Source organism: Pseudophryne corroboree, chromosome 12, assembly GCF_028390025.1.
Source record: "Pseudophryne corroboree isolate aPseCor3 chromosome 12, aPseCor3.hap2, whole genome shotgun sequence".
Lineage (NCBI taxonomy): Eukaryota > Metazoa > Chordata > Amphibia > Anura > Myobatrachidae > Pseudophryne > Pseudophryne corroboree.
The window spans coordinates 128,175,988-128,188,990 of record NC_086455.1 but is presented as its reverse complement, the minus strand read 5'-3'; the positions used below and the strand labels follow the sequence as shown (position 1 = coordinate 128,188,990).

The window sequence follows — 13,003 nt, the reverse complement described above, 5'->3', positions numbered from 1 at the left end:
AGTCTCCTGCGGAGCCCGTCTATTCCCCCATGGTCCTTACGGAGTCCCCAGCATCCACTAGGACGTCAGAGAAAATATCTTTAGCTGGTGTAAAAACATGCCATGGGCTGTGAAATACTCACACAGTAAGCAGTATAAATAAATAATTCTATTATCACGCTATTGCCAAAATAGTTATTTTGACTATGACATTTCTACTGTTATCTGTTGAATACCTTCAAAAATGCAACTGTGGGATTAATACAATGGAAGCCGCCATTGTGTGTGCGGAACAAATACATAATAAAGCAGCCTTTCAATCACATGGAACCCAGCACATGAAGAATCTTAACAAGGCAACACAAATTTTATTCTGGGATGTTACTGGTTCCTAGAGAATTAATTAACTTAAATACAAAATCTGAATTGGTCCTGCCCCACCAATCCAAGGCACCCCAGCAAGGGTCCCGAGGCATCCCAGGGTGCCATGGCGGCACACAGTTTGAGAACCACTGGCTTACATTGATCCCAAGCTAAAATATCTAACTGAATTACAGCGGTGCTTGTCTGAACAAAAGCCGTTACTAATGATGACATGGAAATGGCCACCAAATAGAAATACGCAAGTTTTAACAACCTTAAATTTAAGTGCACTTTACAAATCCCAGGAACTAGGAAAAGTGCCATATCTATATATATTCCCTGGCTTCTTACAAGTTTGTTGACTCCAGAGGGGGGGGTTTGGTTAATTAAATAGTTTTGGGTGCCCAACGGGCAATATTCAATTGTTGTGTCGATACGTGCAAGTGCACTGGGCACCCATTATGCACCAGGTTTAGCTGTATAAAGGCATGTCAAACTCAAAATCCCAACCGAGCCAAATAATCAATGTCCCAAGTCTTGCGTGGGCCGCAAGAAAAAGAAAATTATTGTGTGCAATTTTGAAAGGTTTATTAGGAAAACCAACTATCAAGTATAAGCAAAGAGATGTCAAGTATCGGGAAGAAAAAACTGTAATAGTGTGAGCTGGGAGCTGTGTTATTCCCCCTCATAGATCACTGTGCAGTCCCCTCTCCTCTATAATACATATCAGTGTGAGCTAGTAAAACATGTCACTTCCAGCCCCTCTCTATCCCTCCAGTCCAGCCACATGCCCCCTGGTATCCCCTCCAGCCACAAGCCCTCTGTGCTTCCTGTGCCAGCTCCCTACAATGAGAGATGAGAGATGATTTTTTATCCAGATTACAGAATAATCCTCCTGTAATTAAAGCAGCTGGATACACAGGGCAGTCGGACACACACACATACAGGGCGTGACAGCTTTAGTGCTAATGGCACTGAGCAGGCGGGATACATCAGAGCTTTGAAAAAGGCAGCCGGGCATGCGCAGCAGCTCCCCCATGGACATTTCCCCATCTCTATGACTATCTTCTCGCACATGTGCAGAATGGTGAATACCGCTCGATCGGAGATAAGCTCCGAGCATGGCAGACGGGCCAACGGTAACTTATCTGGTGATGGTGGGACGCATTTTATTGTTTTTAAAAAAGTAAACTTTGGCCGCAAAAGTAAGCATTGTGGGCTGCGAGTTTGACACGTCTGAGCTAAACCCATGCGTACACTGGGTGTGTTGAGTTTGAGCACCCAAAAGCCCAACTGTGTGTTTAGGGTGGACATTCTGAGTTGATCGCTCGCTAGCTGTTTTTAGCTGCCGTGCAAACGCTATGCCGCCGCCCACTGGGAGTGTATTTTAGCTTAGCAGAAGTGCGAACGAAAGGATCGCAGAGCGGCTACAAAAAAAATTGTGCAGTTTCAGAGTAGCTTCAAACCTACTCAGCGCTTGCGATCACTTCAGACCATTCAGTTCCTGTCTTGACGTCAAACACGCCCTGCCATGCCTGCATTTTTCCCGAACACACCCTGAAAACGGTCAGTTGACACTCAGAAACGCCCTCTTCCTGTCAATCACTCTGCAGCTGCCTGTGCGACTGAAAAGCATTGCTAGACCCTGTGTAAAACTACATCGTTCGTTGTAATAGTACGCCACGCGTGCGCATTGCGCAGAAGTGCCTATTTTTGCCTCATGCAAATGCAGCTAGCGATCAACTCTGAATGACCCCCTATATTTGCCCCAAACCTCAGGAGGCTGCAAGCAGAAACAATGGACGTCTGCAGCACAAACAACTGAATTGCTCCTGGCCACTGCAGACATGAGCTGCGGCAGCGCACAAGTGAATTCCCCCCATAGATTGGACTGACTGGTTCACGAATTCTAGATTATTTTGTACACATTAGGATGAAATATCATTTTAAAAGGTTGATTTCACACACTAAACGTAGTGCTTTGTTTAGGAGTAATAATAAATGCACCATAAAGTAGAATATGCAGCTTTTCCAGTTTGTTAATATGTGATGCTACCTAATAGAAAGATAAACTAGCTGCTGCGTACAGAGAAAAGATAATCACTAGCACAATGAGAGCTACTAGAAACCAGATCAGTCTACATAATAATGAATCTGTAACCGTTGAGCACCCTGTTCTAGTAAATGACCATGTAGCATTAACCCCAAATAGTGAAACAGTGTGCAGCTGATTTCAGCAGTGTAAAGGGGGGTACACACAGAGATCCGTGCTTAATTTTTAAGCAATTAAGCACGGATCTCTCCGTGTGTATGCCCATAGCGACAGCGATGCAGGGTCCCGGGCATCGCTATCTCGGACTCTAAATTTGGCATGCATGATCTAGTTAGATTGCTGGGTGAAATGAGCCCCCTCACTCAGCACACATCACGCTGTGTGCTGAGCGGGAGGAGAGATGTGTGCTGAGCGGTCTGTGCTAGATACACTCAACACACATCTCCCGCGTGCATACGGGGCTTTACTCTTCTTTTAAACAGTTTACATGAGTTTCCTCTCAATCTAGCAATAAAAGAAGGATAAAAAAGTATCACTAATACCATTCAATCAAAGCTGGGTTGCAACAAATACCTATAGCTTTAAAATAAGATTTTACTTACCGATAAATCTATTTCTCGTAGTCCGTAGTGGATGCTGGGGACTCCGTCAGGACCATGGGGATTAGCGGCTCCGCAGGAGACAGGGCACAAAACTAAAGCTTTAGGATCAGGTGGTGTGCACTGGCTCCTCCCCCTATGACCCTCCTCCAAGCCTCAGTTAGGATACTGTGCCCGGACGAGCGTACACAATAAGGAAGGATATTGAATCCCGGGTAAGACTCATACCAGCCACACCAATCACACCGTATAACTTGTGATCTAAACCCAGTTAACAGTATGACAAACGTAGGAGCCTCTGAACAGACGGCTCACAACAATAACAACCCGATTTTTTTGTAACAATAACTATGTACAAGTATTGCAGACAATCCGCACTTGGGATGGGCGCCCAGCATCCACTACGGACTACGAGAAATAGATTTATCGGTAAGTAAAATCTTATTTTCTCTGACGTCCTAAGTGGATGCTGGGGACTCCGTCAGGACCATGGGGATTATACCAAAGCTCCCAAACGGGCGGGAGAGTGCGGATGACTCTGCAGCACCGAGTGAGAGAACTCCAGGTCCTCCTCAGCCAGGGTGTGCCCCTGACCAAGTAGCAGCTCGGCAAAGTTGTAAAGCCGAGACCCCTCGGGCAGTCGCCCAAGATGAGCCCACCTTCCTTGTGGAATGGGCATTTATATATTTTGGCTGTGGCAGTCCTGCCACAGAATGTGCAAGCTGAATTGTACTACACATTCAACTAGCAATCGTCTGCTTAGAAGCAAGAGCACCCAGTTTTTTGGGTGCATACAGGATAACAGCAAGTCAGTTTTCCTGACTCCAGCCGTCCTGGAAATCTATATTTTCAGGGCCCTGACAACATCTAGCAACTTGGAGTCCTCCAAGTCTCTAGTAGCCGCAGGTACCACAATAAGCTGGTTCAGATGAAACGCTGACACCACCTTAGGGAGAAACTGGGGACGAGTCCGCAGCTCTGCCCTGTCCGAATGGACAATCAGATATGGGCTTTTGTGAGACAAAGCCGCCAATTCTGACACTCGCCTGGCCGAGGCCAGGGCCAACATCATGGTCACTTTCCATGTGAGATATTTCAAATCCACAGATTTGAGCGGTTTAAACCAACGTGATTTGAGGAATCCCAGGACTACGTTGAGATCCCACAGTGCCACTGGAGGCACAAAAGGGGGTTGTATATACTCCCTTGTCAAATTTCTGGACTTCAGGAACTGAAGCCAATTCTTTCTGGAAGAAAATAGACAGGGCCGAAATTTTGAACCTTAATGGACCCCAATTTGAGGCCCATAGACACTCCTGTTCGCAGGAAATGCAGGAATCGACCGAGTTGAAATTTCTTCGTGGGGCCTTCCTGGCCTCACACCACGCAACATATTTTCGCCACATGTGGTGATAATGTTGTGCGGTCACCTCCTTCCTGGCTTTGACCAGGGTAGGAATGACCTCTTCCGGAATGCCTTTTTTCCCTTAGGATCCGGCGTTCAACCGCCATGCCGTCAAACGCACCCGCGGTAAGTCTTGGAACAGACATGGTACTTGCTGAAGCAAGTCCCTTCTTATCGGCAGAGGCCCTGAGTCCTCTGTGAGCATCTCATGAAGTTCCGGGTACCAAGTCCTTCTTGGCCCATCCGGAGCCATGAGTATAGTTCTTACTCCTCTACGTCTTATAATTCTCAGTACCTTTGGTATGAGAAGCAGAGGAGGGAACACATACACCGACTGGTACACCCATGGTGTTACCAGAACGTCCACAGCTATTGCCTGAGGGTCTCTTGACCTGGCGCAATACCTGTCCAGTTTTTTGTTCAGGCGGGACGCCATCATGTCCACCTTTGGTCTTTCCCAACGGTGCACAATCATGTGGAAAAAACTTCTCGATGAAGTCCCCACTCTCCCGGGTGGAGGTCGTGCTGAGGAAGTCTGCTTCCCAGTTGTCCACTCCCGGAATGAAAACTGCTGACAGTGCTATCACATGATTTTCCGCCCAGCGAAGAATCCTTGCAGTTTCTGCCATTGTCCTCCTGCTTCTTGTGCCGCCCTGTCTGTTTACGTCGGCGACTGCCGTGATGTTGTCCCACTGGATCAATACCGGCTGACCTTGAAGCAGAGGTCTTGCTAAGCTTAGAGCATTGTAAATTGCTCTTAGCTCCAGTATATTTATGCGGAGAGAAGTCCCCAGACTTGATCACACTCCCTGGAAAATTTTTTCCTTGTGTGACTGCTCCCCAGCCTTTCAAGCTGGAATCCGTGGTCACCAGGACCCAGTCCTGAATGCATAACTGTGGCACTTTAGTAGATGAGCACTCTGCAGCCACCACAGAAGAGACACCCTTGTCCTTGGAGACAGGGTTATCCGCTGATGCATCTGAAGATGCGATCCGGACCATTTGTCCAGCAGATCCCACTGAAAAGTTCTTGCGTGAAATCTGCCGAATGGAATCGCTTCGTAAGAAGCCACCATTTTTCCCAGGACCCTTGTGCAATGATGCACTGACACTTTTCCTGGTTTTTTGGAGGTTCCTGACTAGCTCGGATAACTCCCTGGCTTTCTCCTCCGGGAGAAACACCTTTTTCTGGACTGTGTCCAGAATCATCCCTAGGGACAGCAGACGTGTCGTCGGAGACAGCTGCGATTTTGGAATATTTAAAATCCACCCGTGCTGTCGTAGAACTACTTGAGATAGTGCTACTCAGACCTCCAACTGTTCTCTGGACCTTGCCCTTATCAGGAGATCGTCCAAGTAAGGGATAATTAAGACGCCTTTTCTTTGAAGAAGAATCATCATTTCGGCCATTACCTTGATAAAGACCCGGGGTGCCGTGGACAATCCAAACGGCAGCGTCTGAAACTGATAGTGACAGTTTTGTACCACGAACCTGAGGTACCCTTTGTGAGAAGGGCAAATTTGGACATGGAGGTAAGCATCCTTGATGTCCAGGGACACCATATAGTCCCCTTCTTCCTGGTTCGCTATCACTGCTCCGAGTGACTCCATTTAGAATAGGTCTCACCGAGCCGTCTGGCTTCAGTACCACAATATAGTGTGGAATAATACCCCTTTACTTGTTGTAGGAGGGGTACTTTGATTATCACCTGCTGGGAATACAGCTTGTGAATTGTTTTCAATACTGCCTCCCTGTCGGAGGTAGACGTTGGTAAAGCAAACTTCAGGAACCTGCGAGGGGGAGACGTCTCGAATTTCCAATCTGTACCCCTGGGATACTACTTGTAGGATCCAGGGGTCCACTTGCGAGTGAGCCCACTGCGTGCTGAAACTCTGGAGACGACCCCCCACCGCACCTGTTTGTACGGCCCCAGCGTCATGCTGAGGACTTGGCAGAAGCGGTGGAAGGCTTCTGTTCCTGGGAATGGGCTGCCTGCTGCAGTCTTCTTCCCTTACCTCTATCCCTGGGCAGATATTATGGGGACGAAAGGACTGAGGCTGAAAAGACTATGTCTTTTTCTGCTGAGATGTGACTTGGGGTAAAAAAGGTGGATTTTCTAGCTGTTGCCGTGGCCACCAGGTCCGATGGACCGACCCCAAATAACTCCTCCCCTTTATACGGCAATACTTCCATGTGCCGTTTGGAATCTGCATCACCTGACCACTGTCGTGTCCATAAACATCGTCTGGCAGATATGGACATCGCACTTACTCTTGATGCCAGAGTTTCGCATATATAGAAATGCATCTTTTAAATGCTCTATAGTCAATAAAATACTGTCCCTGTCAAGGGTATCAATATTTCCAGTCAGGGAATCCGACCAAGCCACCCCAGCGCTGCCCATCCAGGCTGATGCGATCGCTGGTCGCAGTATAACACCAGTATGTGTGTATATACTTTTTAGGATATTTTCCAACCTCCTATCAGTTGGCTCCTTGAGGGCGTCCGTATCTGGAGACGGTAACGCCACTTGTTTTTATAAGCGTGTGAGCGCCTTATCCACCCTAAGGTGTGTTTCCCAACGCGCCATAACTTCTGGCGGGAAAGGGTATACCGCCAATAATTTTCTATCGGGGGAAACCCACGCATCATCACACACTTCATTTAATTTATCTGATTCAGGAAAAACCACATGTAGTTTTTTCACACTCCACATAATACCCTTTTTTGTGGTACTTGTAGTATCAGAAATATGTAACATCCCCTTCATTGCCCTTAACAAGTAACGTGTGGCCCTAAAGGAAAATACGTTTGTTTCTTCACCGTCGACACTGGAGTCAGTGTCCGTGTCTGTGTCGACCGACTGAGGTAAAAGGACGTTTTAACGCCCCTGACGGTGTTTTAGACGCCTGGACAGGTACTAATTGGTTTGCCGGCCGTCTCATGTCGTCAACCGACCTTGCAGCGTGTTGACATTATCACGTAATTCCTTAAATAAGCCATCCATTCCGGTGTCGACTCCCTAGAGAGTGACATCACCATTACCGGCAATTGCTCCGCCTCCTCACCAACATCGTCCTCATACATGTCGACACACAAGTACCGACACACAGCACACACACAGGGAATGCTCTGATAGAGGACAGGACCCCACTAGCCCTTTGGGGAGACAGAGGGAGAGTTTGCCAGCACACACCAAAAACGCTATATTATACAGGGACAACCTTTATATAAGTGTTTTTCCCTTATAGCATTTTAATATATATATACATATCGCCAAATAAGTGCCCCCCCTCTCTGTTTTAACCCTGTTTCTGTAGTGCAGTGGAGAGCCTGGGAGCCTTCCCACCAGCCTTTCTGTGAGGGAAAATGGCGCTGTGTGCTGAGGAGAATAGGCCCCGCCCCCTTTTCGGCGGGCTTCTTCTCCCGTTTTTCTGAGACCTGGCAGGGGTTAAATACATCCATATAGCCTCCAGGGGCTATATGTGATGTATTTTTAGCCAGAATAAGGTATTATACATTGCTGCCCAGGGCGCCCCCAGCAACGCCCTGCACCCTCCGTGACCGTTGGTGTGAAGTGTGTGACAACAATGGCGCACAGCTGCAGTGCTGTGCGCTACCTTCATGAAGACTGAAAAGCCTTCTGCCGCCGGTTTCTGGACCTTCAATCTTCAGCATCTGCAAGGGGGGTCGGCGGCGCGGCTCCGGGACGAACCCCAGGGTGAGACCTGTGTTCCGACTCCCTCTGGAGCTAATGGTGTCCAGTAGCCTAAGAAGCCAATCCATCCTGCACGCAGGTGAGTTGAACTTCTCTCCCCTAAGTCCCTCGATGCAGTGAGCCTGTTGCCAGCAGGACTCACTGAAAATAAGAAACCTAAAAACTTTTTCTAAGCAGCTCCTTAAGAGAGCCACCTAGATTGCACCCTGCTCGGACGGGCACAAAAACCTAACTGAGGCATGGAGGAGGGTCATAGGGGGAGGAGCCAGTACACACCACCTGATCCTAAAGCTTTAGTTTTGTGCCCTGTCTCCTGCGGAGCCGCTAATCCCCATGGTCCTGACGGAGTCCCCAGCATCCACTTAGGACGTCAGAGAAAAATAAAATAAAACGTATTGCCTATCTTCATCTTTAGCAATATATAAAAGAATACTAGAAAGCAGCTGATAGAGATACTTTAATGAGAACTAAGTATTAAACATAGTAAATGATTGCTCCTTTGCTATAAAAGTAACATTTCCTTTCTTTATAATCTTCTGCATTAAAGCAGGCAAGTCTGCTTCAGGACTAAACATGTCTGTAAAATAAGTTACCATATGAATACTGCTACTGACATTCACAAATAAAATTATATATATATATATATATATATACACACACACATACAATATATATATATATATATATATATATATATATATTTTATTATTATATAGGCATATCTTGCTTCCTTGACGCACTTTGTGTAGTGGCCGGAATCCCTGCTCTTCCCATTATACAACTCTCAGTCTGTAACTTCCTGCTGCCTCCATTCCCCTTCTCATATCACGTCAGTGCCCCTGTGAAATTATCGATTTAATTACAGTTTCTTATATAGCACAGCACATTATGTATCTCCTGATATACTCTGTGCTGCTGGGGGACCGTGCTACTTCCACTATATAACTCTCAGTGTATGGGTTCGTGCTACCTCCATTCCTCTCCTCACATCATGTCACTGGCCCTGTCACATGCAGCCCTGTCATCACTGACATATCATGCATGTCCTGATATAGTCTGTTCTGCTGCCCACCCCTAGGGGTGCTAGTGGTGTGTTACCCCCACAGTGTTTGTTCCCAGAGTGTAAGTCATATGTGTAGCAAGTTTGATGTAAATTGCTCCAGGCATTCCAAAGTTATGCTGTCTGCTGAAAAACTCTGTGCTGCCTCAGCCCTGGGGGTGCTAGGGGTGTCTTACCCCCACAGTGTTTGTTCCCAGCTTGTAAGTCATATGTATACCAAATTTGTTGTAACTTGGTCATGGCATTCGGGAGTTATGCAGTCTCCTGAAATAATCTGTGCTGATGGCCAACCCCTAGGGGCGCTAGGGGTGTCTAACCCCCACAGTGTTTGTTTCCAGATTGTAAATCAGATGTGTACCAAGTTTGGTGTAAATAGCTGCAGGCCTTCCACAGTTTTGCTCTCTGCTGACATACTCTGTGCTGCTGTCTCACCCCTAGGGGTGGTAGGGGTGTATGACCCCCACAGTGTTTGTTCCCAAATTGAAAGGCATACGTGTACCAATCTTTGAGTACACTGCTCCAACAATTCCAGAATTATGCTGTCTCCTGACATACTCTGTGCTGCCATCTCCTCTCCCCCCGCCGGGGGTGCTAGGGATTTCAAATGGTTTTAGTTGCCTCCGCCGTGTTTTAATATGCTCGAATGTAAAATTTCACGATCTACGCTTGTAAACTGTGGATTTGTATAGAAAGACAGACGGAAGGACACATCTTGGCAATATTATATACACATACACACATATAAACATAAGTCTATGTTTACATGTCAAATTGCTATGTTTTATTTTTTCTGTTGCCCAAATAAAGAGCAAACCAAAAAAAAAAACTTGCATTGAAAGCCACAGGTCCTGCAAGGGTGAGAACTACATGCATGGAAACAGTTTTCATACCTCTGAAAAATTGACTGCTAGTGGAATTATCCCAGAAACATAACAGCCCACCAACATAGCCAGTGACAGCAGGCTGATAGAGGTGAAGTCATCCATGGCTGCTGCTGCCCTTCAGTTGTCCACTCTGTAAGAAAGTTACACAAGTAAAGTGTTATCATAATGCAGTAGATTACATGGAAATTTACAAAAACAAACAAGTAACAGAACAATATCCTAGTGTGGGGGTGTATATTCCAGGGGGGATAGAGGCACTGAGAATGGTGGGTATTTAATCTTTACAACATAGGGGGGTATTTAATTACCAGCGAAGAAGAAGTGGGCGTGAAAAACTTAAATTCTTTGTTAGCTTTTTTCTAATATTTTTTTTCCGGCATATCCAATTAGGTCACTAGACAAAAAAAAATCCTTTTAAATCCGAAAACACACAGGTTCAGTGGGGATGTGATCAGCGGTCACAACACCGGCCAATACTTCCCGGACCCTGAAAATTCCCGCAGTCGGCATGCCGACTAACAGGGACTATTCCCACTCGTGTACCGAGCCTGCAGCGGGGCGAGCGCAGCAAGACCGCAAAGGGGCTTTATTACGCTCACCCCCACCACATGAGTTTTGCGGCCGGGAACCCAGCCGCCGGTAACACAGCCCCAATCCGTTCAGTGAAACTGTGTGTTTTCGGTAAAAACAGGCTGTTTTGAGGGATTTTGCTGCAGGCGAAACAAAATCCCGGATAAGACGTGTCTAGCTCCGGCTTATCGGGGATAATTGAATAGTCCCCGGTGAGACAATTATCCATGATCAATGATCGCAGGTAACTGAATACACTGATAACAACAGAGATGAACAGTACGGATGGTGTAATGGTTAGCATTACTACTTCCCAGCACTGAGGTTATGGGTTCTATTCCCACTATTGTATATTCTCCCCGTGCTTGCGTGGGTTTCCTCTGGGTCACAGGTTCTCAGGACCCCACACGGTGCATATTTTGCAGGTCTCCTCACAGAATCACAAGTGAAATAATTAGCTCCACCTGTGGACCTTTTAAAATGTGTCAGTGAGTAATTAATACACCTGTGCACTTGCTGGGTTACCTGCAAAACATGCACTGTGTGGGGTCCTGAGGACCGAGTTTGAGAACCCCTGCTCTGGGTACTCCGGTTTCCTCCCACAATCCAAAAATGTACTGGTGCAGGCATTCCCAAACACGGTCCTCAAGGCACACTAACAGTCCTGGTTTTAGTGATATCCAGGATTCAGCACAGGCAACATAATTAGTACCTCAGTTATTTTTATTTAACCATCTGTGCTGCAGCCTGGATATTACTAAAACCTGCACTGTTGGTGTGCCTTGAGGATCATGGTTGGGAATGCCTGTACTGGTGGGTTAATTGGCTCCCAACAAAAACTAACCCTAGCGTGAATGTGTCTGTGTGTACATGTGATAAGGAATATAGATTGTAAGCTCCACTGGGGCAGGGACTGATGTGAATGGGCAAATATTCTCTGTAAAGCGCTGCGGAATATGTGTGCGCTATATAAATAACTGGTAATAAATAAATAATAATAATGAACCATTTCTAATTCAGCAGAGCACGTTTGAATACAGCTTCTAACTTTAATGATTATAATAAAATAGTAATCTTTCAATTAAGTACTATGGGGTCATTCCGAGTTGATCGCTCACTAGCAACTTTTTGCAGCGCTGTGATCAGGTTAAATCTCGGCAAAACTGCGCCTGCGTATGCACCGCAATGCGCAGGCGAGTCGTACGGGTACCAAGAGGATCGTTGCTGAGCGATGGATTTAACGAAGAATCCATTTGCACAGCCGATCGCAAGGAGATTGACAGGAAGAGGGCGTTTATGGGTGTCAACTGACTGTTTTTTGGGAGTGTTTGGAAAAACGCAGGCGTGTCCAAGCGTTTGCAGGGCGGGTGTCTGACGACAATTCCAGGTCCAAAAAGACTGAAGTGATCGCAGCGGTTGAGTAATACCCCTTTCACATCGCACAAATAACCCGGCATCGACACAGCATATTGCCGTGTCGACCCGGGTCAGTGTGCGATGTGAAAGCACACTGGGCGATTTAGCGGGTCGCCTGACCCGGTAAATCAACCCGGTAAAAAAGAAGGGTTTTACCCGGGTTGATTACCGGGTCAGGTGCGGTGTGAATGGGAGCCGTGTCGATGCGACACGGTTCCCATTCACAAGATAGGGAGAGGCGGCGCTGGAGATGAGCTCATCCCCCGACGCCGCCTCCACCCCCGCCCTGCTGCTGCGCTCCGTTGTTATGGCAACCGACCCGGTATATTGCCGGGTCGGAAAGCCTGCAACGGAGCGCAAATGCCGGATCCCACCCGGTAAGGACACGTTTCCCTTACCGGGTAGGATCCGGCATTTGCGATCTAAATGCAGCATCAGTCCAGAGCTACTCAGAAACTACAAAAAAAATGTTTGTGCCGTCGGCTGCACACGCGTTCACACACTTGCAAAGCGAGAATACACTTCCTCAAAGGCAGCGACTATCTGATCGCAGCACAGCTAAAAGTTGCTAGCGACTGATCAACTCAGAATGACCCCTTATATCAGAGGTTCTCAAACTCGGTCCTGGGGGGCACACACAGTGCATGTTTTGCAGGTCTCCTCACAGAATCGCAAGTGAAATAATTAGCTCCACCTGTGGACCTTTTAAAATGTGTCAGTGAGTAATTAATACACCTGTGCACCTGCTGGGTTACCTGCAAAACATGCACTGTGTGGGCCCCCGAGGACCGAGTTTGAGAACCTCTGCCTTATATTGTCCAGTTTGCATTACATAAATAGCAATAATCAGTGTTGGAGCATAATCAGGCTACATATGCAGGATTTCTAAATATTTAATAATGTCTCATGCAACTTCCCTTGGTTCAGCACAGTCTTTGCTGGTCCCTGTGATCAT

At 46.9% G+C, this 13,003-nt stretch overlaps 1 protein-coding gene across 2 annotated transcripts in view; it reads right to left on the bottom strand.

Moving 5' to 3' along the window:
* SLC39A9 (solute carrier family 39 member 9) overlaps positions 1 to 13,003 on the bottom strand; it is a 65,801-nt gene that overhangs the window by 48,720 nt on the left and 4,078 nt on the right. The window contains exons 1-2 of one of the 2 annotated variants that reach the window (XM_063948013.1): positions 10,371 to 10,392; positions 10,069 to 10,192 (exon numbers count right to left, since the gene is read on the bottom strand). In XM_063948013.1, the coding sequence (XP_063804083.1) occupies positions 10,069 to 10,164 (96 nt within the window). In that variant the 5' untranslated portion in view covers positions 10,165 to 10,192; positions 10,371 to 10,392. Of the gene's footprint in view, positions 1 to 10,068; positions 10,193 to 10,370; positions 10,393 to 13,003 lie in introns of those variants that run through there. The other variant, XM_063948012.1, reaches the window with a different exon arrangement.